This window comes from Alternaria infectoria (assembly GCF_024043175.1).
Source record: "Alternaria infectoria strain BMP 0036 chromosome Unknown scaffold_11, whole genome shotgun sequence".
NCBI classification, from domain to species: Eukaryota; Fungi; Ascomycota; class Dothideomycetes; order Pleosporales; family Pleosporaceae; genus Alternaria; species Alternaria infectoria.
This window is the reverse complement of record NW_026250700.1, coordinates 54,103-70,806: the sequence shown is the minus strand read 5'-3', so window position 1 is coordinate 70,806 and position 16,704 is coordinate 54,103. Positions and strand designations below refer to the sequence as shown.

At 53.4% G+C, this 16,704-nt stretch overlaps 6 protein-coding genes across 6 annotated transcripts; 3 read left to right on the top strand and 3 right to left on the bottom strand.

Moving 5' to 3' along the window:
• Window positions 1–195: 195 nt before the first annotated feature.
• J4E92_006903 (uncharacterized protein) lies at window positions 196–642 on the bottom strand (the record flags this gene model as incomplete). The annotated part of the gene is made up of 1 exon (XM_051498268.1): window positions 196–642. One exon carries the CDS (start codon window positions 640–642, stop codon window positions 196–198), a length of 447 nt encoding a protein of 148 aa, XP_051351202.1.
• A 6,151-nt stretch (window positions 643–6,793) lies between these two features.
• J4E92_006902 (uncharacterized protein) lies at window positions 6,794–8,248 on the bottom strand (the record flags this gene model as incomplete). The annotated part of the gene is made up of 1 exon (XM_051498267.1): window positions 6,794–8,248. The coding sequence occupies one exon, from the start codon at window positions 8,246–8,248 to the stop codon at window positions 6,794–6,796; it is 1,455 nt and encodes a 484-aa protein (XP_051351201.1).
• A 448-nt stretch (window positions 8,249–8,696) lies between these two features.
• On the top strand, window positions 8,697–9,939 carry J4E92_006901 (uncharacterized protein; the record flags this gene model as incomplete). Its single annotated transcript, XM_051498266.1, has 2 exons — window positions 8,697–8,921; window positions 8,986–9,939. 2 exons carry the CDS (start codon window positions 8,697–8,699, stop codon window positions 9,937–9,939), a joined length of 1,179 nt encoding a protein of 392 aa, XP_051351200.1.
• Window positions 9,940–10,533: 594 nt separating this feature from the next.
• On the bottom strand, window positions 10,534–12,331 carry J4E92_006900 (uncharacterized protein; the record flags this gene model as incomplete). The annotated part of the gene is made up of 6 exons (XM_051498265.1): window positions 10,534–10,925; window positions 10,977–11,208; window positions 11,261–11,567; window positions 11,622–11,982; window positions 12,033–12,114; window positions 12,170–12,331. 6 exons carry the CDS (start codon window positions 12,329–12,331, stop codon window positions 10,534–10,536), a joined length of 1,536 nt encoding a protein of 511 aa, XP_051351199.1.
• Window positions 12,332–12,876: 545 nt separating this feature from the next.
• J4E92_006899 (uncharacterized protein) lies at window positions 12,877–13,605 on the top strand (the record flags this gene model as incomplete). Its single annotated transcript, XM_051498264.1, has 1 exon — window positions 12,877–13,605. One exon carries the CDS (start codon window positions 12,877–12,879, stop codon window positions 13,603–13,605), a length of 729 nt encoding a protein of 242 aa, XP_051351198.1.
• Window positions 13,606–13,966: 361 nt separating this feature from the next.
• On the top strand, window positions 13,967–16,607 carry J4E92_006898 (uncharacterized protein; the record flags this gene model as incomplete). Its single annotated transcript, XM_051498263.1, has 6 exons — window positions 13,967–14,040; window positions 14,106–14,491; window positions 14,559–14,644; window positions 14,695–15,350; window positions 15,396–15,566; window positions 15,635–16,607. The coding sequence occupies 6 exons, from the start codon at window positions 13,967–13,969 to the stop codon at window positions 16,605–16,607; spliced, it is 2,346 nt and encodes a 781-aa protein (XP_051351197.1).
• Between the last annotated feature and the right edge of the window lie 97 nt (window positions 16,608–16,704).

The following is a 16,704-nucleotide window of genomic DNA, read 5'->3' as shown; positions in this document are numbered from 1 at the left end:
CAACTGACTGACTGCGAGCTCATGTGACTCACTCAGCCATGCCAGCGCGCTGCTGACGGGAGCCAACGCGCGCGCCTACAATGGTGACGTCGATGTTGTCAAGATAAGTTCTGATAACGCCGTTAGTCCTGCGACGCGATTCGATGCATGCGATTTAGACTTACAATAACACGAATGCTATCGGGCGATGCTGGCTCATTCAACCTGCTCTGGTGACTCGGAGATGGGAGTCATGGGCTTGGAAGTGCGACGCTGCTTGCCACTGCTGCGGCGGCGCTCGCTCTTGGGCTTCTTGGGCGCGTACAGTGGTGGCAAGACGGGGAGTGCTGTCGCCATGGGGTACTGGCGCGGTGGAGCGGGCGCCTTGTCGAGGAACGGGCAGGCAAAGTCGTCGTCAAAGTCCTCACCAAAGAGGTCTGCGTCGCTGATGTAGGATGAAGGTGCGCTGCGGTGGTCCAGCGATGGGCCCGTAGGCCATGATGGGTAAGCACATGTTGAGCCGCGGGATGATGAAGAGCTGGTAGAGTAGTTGCTGTACAGCGACGATGTTGGTGAAGCCATGTTCCTGGGCGAGATGCTGATGGGCATCGACTTGGATGGCGAGGAGGATGGTGAGGAGCCTGGAGAGGATTCGAAGTGCATGGTGGTGAGGATGTTGGTGGTGAGGGTGAATATTGGTATGTGTATAGCGTACGGGGTGGGTCGCTATTGTATATACACACTTGCGGGCACTTTCGGCACTACGAGATTGCAGTGTGTTTTCGTGGTTTTTTCGTCAGTCTAGTGTCGCGGCAACTGGACCGAGGTGCAGGGGCGGTTGATGATGTATGACGCCGATGTGGGTTTGGGGGCAGGTGGAAAAACAGGGTTGCGGGTGCTACTCCGGTAGCGTCGGGCTGCGTCTCGGAAAGCGATGTGGGAGATTTGCGATCTTGGATCTAGCGATGCGACGGTGGGTGGGCGTTCGGGGGGCTCGATTAAATAAAAGCCACGGGGTTGCGCTGGTCAGGCGTTCGAGTCAGGCTGAAGCTCTGGTCGTGTGTGTGTGTGTGTGTGTGTCTCGAATGAAGATCAGATGAAGGCCTGGCCGTGGGGAGGGTTCCATATATCCTCCGCCGTAAACAATCAACTCTCCACGCCTCGCTCCGGTCCGCATGAAACGCTTTTATTTGGCGCTTTATGATTTGCCTTTTGTTATGTGTCGGTGAGCGACCGCTCTTTGGAGGGGGTGCACTGTGGTTGGCGGAGCTTCCACGCAGCTCAGACCGCCCCTTCACAAAGGCTGCCATTTCTGGCTACCGCAGCCGTCAGCCCCGTATGCTCCGCTGCGCCTGTGAGTCCATCCCGGCTGTCGGGGCATGAAGACCGTGACATGGCAGCCCATCCTTCGCCCTATCGCCTGGCCATCGCTTGTCTGCGCTTGTCTATCGCTGGCCCTATCGACGTGCGCACATGCAAAATGCAACGATGACTCGTCCAGCAGGCAGAGTCTGCTGCCTGCTAAACTCTCCAAACCTGCCTCGTCACCTAGACAATACTCTAGAAACCTGGCTTGTTTAATCATCGACGCACGCCATCCAGAAAAAGACCTGAACAAGGGATGTGACAGTGACAGCGGTTACACACCCCACGACTCAATTCGCGCCACGCCCGTCTCCGCGAGGATAAGATTCATCGCATGCCCAGATGCAGTAAGCTTAGTGTCAGAGGATCATCTCGGGGATGGCATAGGGAGACCCTAGCTGCCCTCCCCACGCTTTCATCCGGCGGCTTCTGACATCCGCAAAAGGAAACCCAAACGCCTGCCCCGGGTTGCTGTCCGCTTCTCCGTGCGTCTTGTGAAATGAATTATATCGATTGTTTTTTGCGCATGCTGCCCAAACAGTCATCTGGCTGTTTGACGCCCTGATTCAGGTGTCGCAAGTGGCCACCTGCTTTGCCTCCGTCCCTGCGCCGACCACACACAAGCAGATCCTCGCTGTTTCGAAACGAAACCGCTCCACAAAGCTTCCCAAATTGTAAAGAAAGGAAGTATGAACCCGCGGAACATGTCCTTCCCTTCGCATCGAGGTTTACCCGGTCAAGCTCATGGGGTGCATTAGTCGCCATCACATGCATCGCGCCGATCTCAGGGTCCTCCCCACTCGAGCCCTCCGAGACAATTTCTAGCCTGCGGGTCCCCTTCACAGCTTCACCACCAGTAGCGTTCCATAGCCGGCAGTTACTCTGCGACGCGCGGAGCAAAGTAGCATTGCCACCAATTAATGTAGCGAGGTACATGCCGGCCCGGCATACAATGTACACTTTCACAACCGCCATTATCGCGCCGTGAGACGCCTCGCAGGAGTCATACTTGCAGCCGCTGCGGATCCGTCTTGCCCCCGAACAAAGTCCAGTAACTCTGTGCGACCTGGATGCACGCATTTGGATCATGATAATGCGAGGAAACTCCAACGCTTACGGCTGACCTGCAGTGTGCGGGAGGCTGAGAAGAGATCTGTAATGTCCGTCGCATGCAGTGAGCACACCCTCCCGTTCGCATCGTTACTGCAACGGTATCCCCAAATAAGCCCTTTGTGCCTATATATTCGCAAACACCATAAAGGAAACGGAGCACAAAGGTCAGCCCTGTCGGTTACATTGTTTGTGTCTGCGTTCGGCTGGACACAGCAATATAGCACCCTGCTTCATCTCCACGTTTTCGCGACCCGTTCAGCCTGCACACTCTGCCGGTAATCTGGGGTCGGGTGAAGAAAAGCGTCTGTGCTCGCTCAGGAAACTGGGGATCGTGAGAGTCCGTCCGCCTAGTGTGGAAGGTTCTTCCATTCTTCCATGCGCCGCCGTTCAAACGGGCTCGTGCACGACTCCTCGCGTCGAGCAACACCCATATTGCCTTTGCCGAGGTTCCATTTCACCCTCACACCACGGTCACTTTCTCGCCGTGCTGACAGTTTGGTCACTTTGGCGACTCGGTCAGAAGGTCGGCCAGCTGTCCAGACCACGTTCCCGCTACTCCTAGCCCGCCAGCTATTGCTGCACAGAATGCGGGCGGGCGACCAAGCTCGGAAGGTTGTCAATAAACTTCAACTAACCGTCCAGGAGGGTTCCCCTGTTTGCAAGTGCGCATGCAAGGCACCACCTGGCTGTTTGCAAAACCTCGAGCACGACGCAGGGTCTGCCGACCCATGAAACAGCACCTGTTCATGACGACGTTTGTCCCACAACCAAGGCCGACAAAGCAACTGTGCCGCTGACCCCATCCTCGACCCCATACCAACCCCGTATCACTTGCCTTCATCAAGTCTCTATGCCATCACCAAACTTCAAAAATGACGTCGTCGGGCAGCAGAGCCGCACTACGTCGGCCACGGCGTTATTATTTCCTGCAGTCCTGCAAACACGAATCCATCGCCAAAAGTCTCTGCTGCGATATCCACATGCCAGTACGAAGTCAACAAATTCCATCTCGGTGAAACTGCACGTGAGTGGGCCGGTAGCATCATCGTGCTTATGGTGCGGCTACAGCCTTCGACTAGAAGCCCGTCATTCCCTCACATGGAAGGTCCGATGTGGATCCGAACGATAAGACGACTCAACTGGGTAAAAATCTCAGCGTTCCGAAGTGGAGTAACAAAACAAGCAACTCCGACATGTTTTCGTGAGACTGCAAACCCACGATTCATGGGTGCTGGCGAAAACCGGCCGGGTGCTGTGGCTGTGGAGCAGGTGTTGTCGCTTCAGCTCATGCAACAATACCGTGCAGTGGCGGTGAGTGGATCCATGGTGAAGAAATCAATACGGCCGCGGTTTGAGCGGTACGAACGGTTCAAGCGAAGAAAACACAGATTTCAGGCCTTGCACTATTACTTCGCTATCGAACGCGCAAGCCCAGCAATCCAGAGCCATCTTGCAAACACTACCAGACTGCTTGCACTTTCCTCTTTGGGAAGTGTAGCCGGCAGTAGCTGTTTGGCAGGAATGAAATGTACCATGGGAATCTCGCAGCCTAGACCGCCGTTGCGATCAGCCATCGCCCTGCATCGAGGCTGCATGTCACTAGGTACTCGACAGGCAGGTAAGGTGGCTTCTATCAGAGATCATCCGTGGTTGTGTAGAGTACACAGTCTTTAGTCGCGGTCGGTTGGAATTCTTCCGTTTAGAGATGAGGGGAGAAATTCCGGTGGCTGATGTTGAGCGGAGAATTACCTGCAGCATGGAGAGTGGACGTCGGGATGCACATGCTAGACTGGTGCGAGATCACTTGTCGAATTGTCGACCCGTGGAAGGCGGAAATACTGATACGTACTCAGAAACATTTCGTTGCAGCGGGAGCTGTGGGAGTGACTTCTCGCGTTGGCGCTGCAGTAGGCCATGCGACTACATCGATCTGGCAGGCGCGACTGGATGTAACACGATAGTCATATCGTCGCACTCATACCGCGACGATCAAACTGCACGGAACATCTATTTCGCCATATCTGATCACGTTTGCGACATCTGTTCGACGTTCGTTACACAAATGCAGATCCCACGATGGAGGGGTAAACATCTGCGAAACCTCTCCAAGGCTCTCTTACAAACGCACAGTCACCACTCAGCATACCAGGCAATCCACCACCCAGCCTTACAACCCCAGCAACTTGCACACCATAAGGCTTACACAGCGTCCTTCTAGCCCACCGCAACAAATCCAACAACACCAGATCAAGCCTGTAGACAAAGGAAACCCTCAAAGCGGTGACTCACCGCCTGGATACCGCGTCCCAACACCGCTCACCTCCATCTTGTGCTTCATGCAGTGCGACACCTGAATGCAAGTATGCCGATCCTTCGACTTCCGTAGTCGGAGTCGGTATGCATCTGTCAGATGAACAGCATACTTGCGGGAAAGCAGGGCTATGAGATGGGTGAGCCCTACAAGACGCCCTGACCCTTTGCTCTTCCACGTCCTTCATCGGCGTTGCCCTCCAACGTAAAGCAAGTTTGCAGCCTACTCGACGAGGTAGACAAAAATCCACCGAGCGGTGCATTTCTGCCTCGCAGCCCTCTCCCGCCATGCACTGTGAAAAACAGCGACAAAGGCGCTTCACCCAGCACTACCTAACTCTCCTTCCACACGGCACAGAGTTCACAGCGCGGCAGCACCCCTCCGCTCATTCGCCTACTCGATAAGGCGTGATGCCAGTTAGTCTAGATGTTGTGCATATGTCACTTGTCTTAGTTTTTGCCCCAATGGACCCCACGCGGGGCACACACACAGTGTGCCCATCACATCACGAGGGCGGAGGGCGCTTGCGGATTCCCCACGCCCCGCCGAACTTGACATGTAAATTCGCCTCACGTTCGAGACTGTTTGTGCGTGCCGCCCTACAGCCCCGCCGACTCGCTGTTGATCCCTCGTCCGCCCCATCACGTCCTTGTACTTTTCGAGCACATTGTAACTAATACATATAATAATCGCGAGGTGGGTTTTGCTATCATGAGCTTGTCGATTTTTACTGTCACTAATAAATGGCTTCTACAGCGCAACTCAAGCGATACATTTGAGCAACAAGACCCGACCTGTTCGCCTGGCGTCATAACAATGTCACGGTCTACGACGCTCCGTGCGATGACTGATGATTATCACACCACAGAAGAAATAACAGAGATGTGGCGCCGGCTCAACAAGGAACGATGCGTATGGACTCTTCAACAACATAAAGAGTGGCAGTTTTTCCTGTACTATCAGTGTCTCGCCCGAGATGAACGCTACGAGCGAAAGTCGCTTTCAGAATGTCTCCGCGACACCGCATCGACCTCAATCAGTTTGTCTATGGTTTTATGCGCGATACTGGCTTTCCATGATAATATTTTCGACTGCGCAGTGTGGTCGAAGGATTACATCTATGAATTTGTTTGTCCAGACTGCTCGATACGCGGAATCGCAGTAATCATGACGGGGGCTCTGTTCGGTTCACTATGGCTCGTGCTATCATTATCCGTGCTACTATGGGCAATTTGGACATACAAACGATGGATATCTCTTGCATTGGCCATGTTTTTGATGGCCGAATGCCTAACAAATGGGGTGCAACAGCTTTACAAAGCTTGGTCAGGATAGTGTAGAATACTCCGCTTTCCGAGAATGTTAGCAGTCATTATCTCGGAGACGTGGGGTGGGATTTGGGGTTGTGGTGGTGGGGTGGAGCTGTGGGTACGTGACTCCACAGTCCACACACTTTTGCCTCTTGCTCCATCTATTTCTCCAGTATACGGTGGAGATAGAGTGGGTTTTGTCAAGACCCTGATCTCTTCTTAGCCGGTTTCTTGAGATGCGGTTTTCTGTATGAAGAAGCTGGTGGGGATATGGCGTCATGGTGGAGACGCAAAAGGAAGGAAAGGCTCTCGGCAGTTACTGCTTCGAGTATACCTGTTGATCTGTGGATATGGCTGTGTTTGAGTGTGTGTTGAGACGTGTGCTTACTGGGTGTAGATATGGACGGCGGATAATCGGATATCGCTGTGATGTAGATCTTCATCCACGGATGAGTAGCTTCCCGGATGATCTGTGTTTACGTTCTAATCACACTATACTACAATAACTATCCCGTCTTTTGACTGAGTGCATGGATGATATGCTCTCTTCAGAAACCACAAGGTCAGAGCTCTAGCACAACGCACACTCACACGGATCATGGTCGTCCGGGCCAACTAGCTAAGGGTTCCCACGCATACCCCTCAACTGCTGTTTACCACTGCATATGCCATGTGCCAGCAAGATGAAACCTTACTTCGTAGAGGCCACGGTGCTTCAGGCCGGGGCCCAGTAACCATCCCAGTTATACTTCAGTACCTCGTTACCCCAAGACGTCCATCCACTGACAAGGTACCGAGAGAAGACCTCAAGCGCGCTGTAATCAGTCGGATCCGGCAGGAAGGGTTCGAGTAACTGCTTCAAGCACGGTTTGCGTGAGTGGATATCTGGCACAGCAGCAATGACTCTCCTCTTGACTGTTGGCGCGTGTGTCATTGTCGTCCACGAGTTCGGTGCTGCGCGACCTAGCAGGAGAATCTCATAGGGCTTGCGCATGGCGCTATCAATGTCGAACATGGGCTCGCCTTTGGTTGTTGTTTTGATCCATATCCACTCCTCGATCAAGCCCACGTTCCATGTTTCAAAGAGTCCGCCGGGCCCCAGCACATGCTCTCTCAGTGCTGCCTTGTTCGTGATCCAGACGCCGACCAGCGCAGCGTGTTCCAGATAACTGTCGATATCCATGCTCAACAGCATCTTCTTGAGGTACGGCATGCCGCCAACTTGTTCATACGCGCCCTTCCGCTTGGCTGAACGATTGGGCCATGGTGGGTCCAGCAGTACGAGGTCGAAGTGTCGTGGAAGGGTAAACTCGTCTGTAAGCTCACGGAATGAGGTACGGAAAGCATCCGATGCTGCGGAATCGCTAAGGAAGAATGTGGATCGGGGTGGTATTGTGAAACGATACTCATGACCCAGCTGAGCAGGTTGCGACGTGTTCTCGGTGATGGATAGCGACAGGGAGTGGTGATTGGAGTTGTGGAAGGCGCCTGTCCATGGTTCGGGTTGTGCGTCTGGCGAGACCGTTTCAGCGACCTGTGTACTACTTGCAGTCTCACGTGCAGGGCGGTACGACATCATCCACTTTGGTGCCACAGTGGCCGGTTCTGCGACCTCGGAAGTCGCGCCGAGAGAAGCCATCATCTGCTGCAGATTGAATGCGGTATCGTCTTCCTTGCTCTCGCTCCATGAAGCCCACTCCTTCATCCGAGACTCGAGCTCTTTTTCGGAAATTTGATCCACATCCATGGCGGCTCCATCTTCCCCGCAGGCTGGTTTCTGGGTCATCAACTTGCGTTGTGTGCACCATGACCCTGTGACTTGTGCGCGGATTTGGCGGAGTGCATGTTCAGCGAGAACCTTGTACCGCAGGTCATCAAGATGCAGAGATTGAAAGTCGTGTTGGGAGGCTTCTGCCACTGTAGCATGCGACGGGCTACGGTGTTCGACATGCTGCGTGTTCACCGCGCTTTGTGCTTGATTCTCGTTCGCTCTAGGTTTCTTCGCTTTGGGTCGGTAGTCCTCCTTCGGTTCGATGGGCGCTTCCAAAGGCGTAGTAGAGAGTAGCACTCCCTCGCGGTCGCCTTGTGCTGCTGCGATTGACGTCGGTATGTCGATCAATATGACGTCCACCTCCGCATTCTGGTAGATAATTGGATTTGACGAAGCCATGATGAGAGATGATCGAAGAGAGAGAAGAGTAATGGAAAGTTCCTACCAATTCTATAGTCTTACGTCATCGCTGCTTCTCGTTTGCAATCTCAAACAACACGCCAAGTAATCATCGCCTGCTACCATGGCCACGCTTTGCGTAGACATCTGATGTGAGATCTCGTGATGTTGTCGTGGTGTTGCATGGAAACCATTTCCGAAGGGTAGCGTCGGATGAATGGTGTGGGCGAAGTACCGGCCGAAAGCAGCAGATCAGCCTCGGTAAACGTCATCGCGGCATCTCAAACACCAAACCACACAGCGGCGTTGCTTTCTAATCCACACACACGCGACCACGCCCCGCCTCCAGCACACGCGTCCTGTCATAGCCACGCGAAGAGACGACACCTGAGGAAGCGCAAACACACGATATTCATGTCGCGGTAACCCCACGCACGTCTGTTCTGGAATGTCCACGGATCTCCTCCGCTATGACGGAAGCAAATCGAATATCATGACCACGACTGCGGCGCAAAGAACCAGCGCAGGCACTACAATACCCGACCATGACGCCGCCGTGTCGGCAAAGAAGGAGGGAGGCGCAAATATGGAGCCGAAGAGGCAGAAGATGGACAGGAATAGCATGGAATACCTGATCAAGAGTGGACTGGCAGGGGGATTCGCCGGGTGTGCTGTACGTCAAGCCAATTCTCTAGATGTGGAGAGACTTCTCAATCACAAATGCTGACGACCTGTAGGCGAAAACAGTAGTAGGCCCCCTTGACCGCGTCAAGATCCTCTTCCAAACCCGCAACCCCCAATTCGCAAAGTACGCCGGCTCCTGGAGCGGCTTCCCGACCGCCATCCGCGACATCTACGCCAGCACCGGCGTACGTGGGCTCTTCAAGGGCCACTCGGCAACCCTCCTCCGCATCTTCCCCTACGCGGGCATCAAATTCCTCGCCTACGAGCAAATACGCGGCCGCATAATAAAGAACCAGGCGCAGGAAACACCCACGCGACGATTTCTCTCGGGCAGTCTAGCAGGCATGATGAGCGTCTTCCTCACATATCCACTAGAAGTCATCCGGGTGCGACTCGCCTTCGAAACTAGCGAACAAGGCCGCAGCAGTCTCGCAACCATCGTGCGCAAAATCTACGCCGAGCAGGCACCACGCGTATCGCAACCGAAGAACCCCATCACCGCAACTGCGACACACGTCGTCGAAAAGGTCACCCCGCGCTCTGGCCTCTCCAACTTCTTCCGCGGCTTCACGCCTACGCTCCTCGGCATGATACCCTACGCAGGCGCTTCCTTCCTCGCCCACGACTCCATGTCCGATCTCTTGCGCATACCCGTCCTCGCTCCGTATACCACGTTACCCAACACTTCACGCGAAGAGTCGAGCACAACGAGTCACAAACCCGCACAACTGCGGTACTGGGCTGAGCTGACGAGCGGCGGTATCGCGGGCTTCTTTTCACAAACTGTGTCATACCCATTGGAAGTCATACGGCGACGCATGCAAGTTGGTGGTGTGGTTGGCGATGGGCATCGGCTCAGTATACCAGAGGTCACAAGGAGGATATATATGGAGAGGGGTTACAAAGGATTCTTTGTAGGATTGACAATTGGCTATGTTAAGGTTGTTCCCATGGCGGCTGTCAGCTTCTATGCATACGAGCGAGGGAAGTATTATCTGGGTATATGAGAGTAGGGTTGTTCATGGGCACAAACTACAACAGAAGAGACCGTAGCAAGAGCAAAGAAGCGACCCTTCGCGGATACGTCGTGCGCTTAGTGAGGGGGTAAAGACCAGTGACACAGGACTGTCATAGCATTGTCGTATCGAAGTTGTTAGCATTCACCATGTCCAGTACAGTAGTAGCACAACAGTGTCGATAACAGGGATGCAGGGTTTCGTCAGCGCTGTCTATCTGAGCCAGCAAAAAAGATGGGCAAAAAAAAAGTCAAAATACATACAACAGCCTGGATTCGCTTCTGGTCACCCACGAAGCTACTAATAGGCCGGTATCTTGCTTAAGTACCGCTGAGCGAACGGGAAGCGCTGAGTTCAAGATCCTATGGTCGTATGTGCGAATTTGACAAAGTTTAGTCCATATAATCTTGGCTGAAATTAAGCAATGCATGATTGTGCACTACCTCGCGTGGATTATGGCAACACCGCACTAAGACATTGACAAGTCACTGTATACGATGAGCGAGCGTAGAGGATAGTATATGCTAGCACATGTAGTAGGTTGTACAATACGCGGATCTTTATTCTTAACTACAAACATTCACATCATAGCTGAGCCATGACCTGCTGGCCATCATCCCATGAAGGAGGAATCCCAAGAACAGTCATGACCCTCGCAGTATTGCAAAATGGCTTCTGCGCACTCTCCCCACATCTCTGCTTGTACTCCTCAGCGAGCACACTGAGGCTCGTATCCTGGAGTCTCTCGATCCGTTCAGCGGTGGTGCGGAACGGTTGGGGCAGTGGAGGAAATGAAGCGGCAATGAGGGGCTCGCTGTATTCAACACCAAGCGACTCCAGAACAAGAGGCGTGATGTGAGCAGCTGAACCCAACACACGAGGCATACCGTGTCCCGCGAATCCGGCGGCAATAAAGTGACCCGGCCGCTGTGGCACCGTACCAACAAACGGAAACGCGTCTGCAGATTCGGTTTGCACTATTCAGTCAGCCGAATGTACTTCAAGTTCACTGATATGACATATCTTACTTCCAGTCCAGCAGCCGCCTTCGTTGACTTCCTTGCTGAGTCCCGCGGGCACTTCATCCGGCGAGCCTGCGACGTCTGAGGCACCCCAAGATTCGTAGAATGCAGCTGCTCCGTCAATCTGCTTATGCTCTTCATCGTTGGGAAAGCAATCTCCTGGCTTGTGGACAAGAAGCTGCCTTGCTCCTCCAATGATGATAGTGTTGTAGGGTGGAGGGAGCTGGAGATGGTAATTCTGTCTTCGTCAGCGGGTCATCGATTGTGAAGAGAGCATCTGTAAGCCTTACGTTGACCATTGAGTCCCAATGCTGGGCACCAGTATGCTTTATGAATCCCGGAGGCGCTTTGATCGCGGCAATAGCCCCTCTGTCGGGCAAGATAAGGTTATTGAACTCGGGAAGAAGATGAGAAGCCCATCTGTTTGTCGTGTGGACGACTGTTCTGGCACGAATGGTTCCGCGCTCAGTCTTGACTGTGATCCAGCCCTCGGCGTCTCGCGCTGAAACATCCGTGACTGGAGTATGAGCTTGCAGATTAAGATTGCCTTTCTGTAGAACGATGCGCAAAAGCGCGTGCACCAATTTGTATGGCCATCTGAGACGAAGTTAGTAGGTTTGCTTGGGAGTAGTACAATCGAGGAGAACCGACATTTGCCCTGCAGGATGCACCACTGCAGCCAGAGCACCCTTCATCTGCGTAAACTCCTCCGCCGCGTGTGCGTCTTCGATCACTCTGCATACTTTGACGATCTCATGATCGTCGCCATGATCCCTTCGCATGGCGTCAAGTGCGCCCTTGAGCCTCGTCCAGGCCTCATCGGTCATGGCAGCATCGAACGTTTCTCCGAACTTGAGACAAACCTCTTCCGCGATGTTTTCTTCCTCAGTTAGATTCTTAAATGCCGGCAAATGAGCCATCTCATGCTCGATAAGGTCCATGGCACCCTGGGGGCCAAATCGTTTCGACCATTTCGCATAGCGGGAATAAGCATGTGGCCTCAATTGTCCTCCTGTTCGTTGTTAGATATCTCTCCAAGGGGCAAGATGCAAGTGCCATTACCATTGCGTCCGGTGGCACCTCCGCAAATGTCACGAGCTTCTAGCAGAGTCACATGAGGCTGCCTGGAAGCATTTTCTGTGTACTAATCACTCGTCAGATTTAATGAGCGGACAACTCATTGTGGTGCGGTCACGAACTTTGTTGATCCAGTACGCGGTCGTCGCGCCGGCATAACCACCGCCGATTATTGCCACATCGGTCTCCTCTGGCAACGCCTCGCTGGAGCGGAAGTTGCGCAACGGCGATTTCGCAGCCTCGATCCAATAGGATTTGGTGGGGTTGGCAGTTGGTAAAACCATGTTGAGAAATTGAGAACGATTGTCTACTTTTCACGACCGGACAGAGAGCACGTTTCGCCAGGCACGTAGTACACATAGTACACGCTTTCATACCTGTAGTCCATCACCGCTATTTCGCAAATCGACCGGGTATCGTAATTAGCCCGGTCATCGACCTCGGGAGCTTACAACTTCGATCTAGAAAGTTCGAGCTCGAGAGACAATGACACCGGTCCGGAATCTGCTGAAACTACTGCTCATCGTTATCGTACCTAGGTACTTGTGTGTCAATGGCAGAACCGGGTAAGCGAACCGGTCGCGATCCGGTCGCGATCGATAACCACCTGGTCCGAGCGCTGCGGCAGTCACCTCGACCGGGCCGGCCTTCTATCATCCACTGGCACGTTACCCAGGTACTCACGATCGCAAAACATGAGAGTAATGGGCACGACGCAGGGGCCTCTTCTTCATAGGTCTTTTACTCCTTGTGCCAAGTCGACACATCTTGCATCAACCGCTGTCGAGCTCCTTGACTTCGATCATCACACACCACACCGACAGTCAAAATGACACAGCCGCTCAAGCATGTCGTGTTCGACGTCGTCGGCACCTGCGTATCGTTCGACGCCTACTACGAACGCATAGACTCAGTCTTGGGTGCAAAACTTCGCGAGCACCACATAACCGCGCAACACTTCGGGTACACCTGGCAGACAGCTGCTGAGCTGGAATTCACCTTCTTGTCCATCTCCGAAAGTTACAAGCCTTATAAGGACGTTCTCCGAGGACTATTCTACCGCACCCTTAGTCTTTGTGGCATCGCTGATCCTCGGGCTGTAGCCACCGAAGAGGAGCGGGAACAGTGCATCGAAGGCTATTCCGCTTTACAGCTGCGACCTGGCTGCCGGGAGACGTTCCAGTTGCTGCGCGACAACGGCTTTACCGTCTGGTGTTTCACCACCGGGGATGTCCAACGAGTCAGAGGCTACTTCGAGCGCGCCGGTGTAGACATGCCGCTGGAAAATTTCGTCAGCTGCGACAACCTCGGTGTGGCTAAACCCGCTCTCCGCGCCTATGAGTCTGTATGGAATCGATTTGGAGGGAACGATGTGAAATGGTTCGCTGCCGCGCACATGTGGGATGTCGCAGCGGCCACAAAAGTCGGTTTTCGTGGAGCATGGAGCTCGGTGTACGAGAAGGAAGCTTGTCTCGACGTTTTCAGTGATGTGAAATTAGAGGTGGTGGCTGGAGGTCTCATGGAGATGGCGCAGCAGATTGTAGAGAAGTCTCAATGACATTAGTACTACTGCGTCTATTCCAACCCGTAATGACATTAGTAAAGAACGTTCATTTCAACATGCTCTTTCCCCGCTCCCAGCATTTTGCCCGAGGTCCGCCATTATCTTTTGTGAGGATGCGGGTATCGCCGTATGTGATAAGCCGGGCTTACTACTAACCGATAACGGACAAGCTTTGTGCGGAGCGTTCCTGCAGGAGGCTGGACGGCTTCAACGTCGCTGCATTGCGCGTCATTCGGCTGACTTATCGCTCGCGCTTCAGTGAGGGGGCGTCGTTGACAGCTGTGAACTCACGACGTATGCTCAAAACCCTTCCGCCAACTCAATCCCTTCAGCTCATACCTAGTCAGCTTGAGCTATGGACGTCGAGCCTCCAAGACCCACCAAGAAGCGTCATCTAGCGGCAGAAGAACGACAACGAGCAGTTCGCGCGTAAGACCCACCACTGTCTCGCCGAGGAACGCGAGGTAGAGTCTTGGCTGACAAGCATCGCATAGGTGTGATGAGTGTCGCCGTCTCAAAGAGAAATGTGAGGATGGGACACCGTGTAGACGCTGCCGCCATCTGCGCCGACCGTGTAGATACAATGTTGCACCTGCTGCAGTGGACAAGCGAGGACCGGGCCTTCCCGCCTCGCCCAATGAGCTGATGGACCGCATGCGATGCATGGAATTCATAATCAAACACCATTTCCCCAATCTCGCCCTGGATATCGTCTCTTTACAACGCACGTGCGATTCTCTGTCTTCGCCCACTCCACCACGCGATCAGAACGCGGTCGTACCCGAGTCTATCGAGCTGTCGGTGAATGCCCAAGTGTCTGACAGCCCTGATATTGGAGACGAGGATTGTACTATTGACCGCGTAGATGGCACGACAGTTCGTATGTGCTTCGTAAATCCCCTCGTAATTTCGCAGGCACACTGACGAGAGCTTTTGTCGCTGTGCAGATTACTCAGGCGAGTTCTCTCATTGGAACTTTTCCATGCACATCAAACGCAATATAGACGATCTTATGGCCAAAGCCAATGTGCAGGTACGTACTGCTAGCCTAGTCTATTCCTGTTTGCTCACCATCTCTGTCAGAACTCGGAAAACGTAACGCGGGTGCCAGATTTCATTCGCGTCGGCGAGGCAGATCCAGCCTCGACCTCCATCTCGGACGTCCTTGCTGTTGTGCCACCCCGACCGGTTGCCACATTCTTGACCAATGTCTTCTTCAATCATGCCACCAGCGTCTACTACTATGTAGACCGACGCTGGTTCGACGACATCCTAGACAACATATATACCAACCCTGTCTCACTACGCTCCAAAGACGTCACTGCAATATGTGTAGTACTGATGGTGCTGGCAGTCGGAACTCAATACGTCCATCTGGAGTCGCCAGATCGGCACAAGACTTGCAGCACGCGCGTTGCAACGGACTCCGAAGTTCAGAGTAGTTGGGAGCTCGAGATTGGATCCGGCTTTTACCGTCAAGTAGCAAAGCTGCTTTCGGAGGTCATCCACGCTGGCTCGCTGCTCAGTGTCCAGGCACTTTTGCTTCTCGGCCTATATTCCTTACCCATTGATGCATCTGGGCTGAGTTACATCTATTTAAACTTGGCTATCAAGGTAGCCATACAAAACGGAATGCACCGAAAGGTCTCGCGCAACGTCCTTGATACGAGGACCAAGGAAATCAGGCGTCGCATTTGGTGGACAGCGTACTGCATGGAAAGGTTTGTTGGTTCTCGACTGTCCGATACCACCTCGTCCTCCTGCTCACAGATTTGACCTACTAGAAAAATTGGTATATACCACGGCCGCCCAATATCCATAGTACGATCCGACATCGATGCAGATCTACCCCAGAGATCTGAAGCAAACCTCATGGATGACGACCATTTCAATGCTCAAGGTCTCCTGGAGTCGATCGAGCTCACAAGGCAAGCTGAAGCCTTCCACCACGAAATGTAAGACCAGACCAAGACTTTGTTAATACACAGAAATAGAACCCAGTTAACTAACTATGTATTGCTAGATCGTGTCTCCGCACATGTGCGAACGCTGAAGTCGGGGTGATTTTGGACCGTATCAAGCGCATGAAGGCGGATCTGCGAGGGCCCTGGTCGCCTCCTCGCGGGGGTGTATTATCGCCACCCGCGAACCACGAAGCAGAACTACCAAAAGCTCGCGCATTGATCCATTCTCGACTGGAGTGCTGCCTCTTGCACATGTTTATCGGACGACCCTTTATCCTCGCGCACCGTCACGCGCGGACCAATGCACATTCCAAGGACGCCAATGCCGCATCCCCAGAAGTACGCCAGAGGAAAGCATCCGAGTCCCACTCACAGTGGGACTTCTTGGTCCAGGACTGCGTTGCGGCCGCGAAGGAAGTTATCAGCACATGTCAAATCATGCAGACGGGCGACATGGGCCTTGCAAAGTCGTCATATGCCGAATACAGTTCCTGCCGCGCGTCCCTGCTGGTCTTGATCGCCTATAGCATATGTTACCGGACGAACGAGTTCGCAAACACCCTACAAGTAGGTCTTCAGGCGATCAGAGAGATGGCTTCGGCGGGCGATTCCGCGCGTTCAGAAGTGTCGCTCCTAGAGACACTGGAAGCGGCGCTGCATCGACTTCACGTTTTCAATCCATTACCCAGTCAACCTGCGGTCACGGAAGCAAATGATGCAGCTGAAGAGGGCTACAACGGTCTTCTTAACTGGTATAAGAAAGCAGAAAAGTCCACAGTCCCTCGTTTTGGGCCTCCAGCATCCGGACATGCAAATGTACAGGCAGCAACGGCGCAGGGCCCAAGGATAACACCTAACAGAACCGATGCAACAGTGGATACCATGCCAAGCTATGTACCCCTTGATGGCTATCCGTTCGATTTCGATCTACTTAACTCGGATGGAAGCGAGGCGTTCTTCACCTCAGACTTTGGTGACCATGGTAACGCAGAGAGGGAGTTCTTTGAGAGCCTTTCATGGTTACCGAAGTGACGTTCTGCACAGGCTAGAATCGCCAATGTATGAGCGATGAAGCGCATCAATTCAACTCTTTTCGCCAACAGAGTGCGCGTAAAAGTCAGTGGATGAT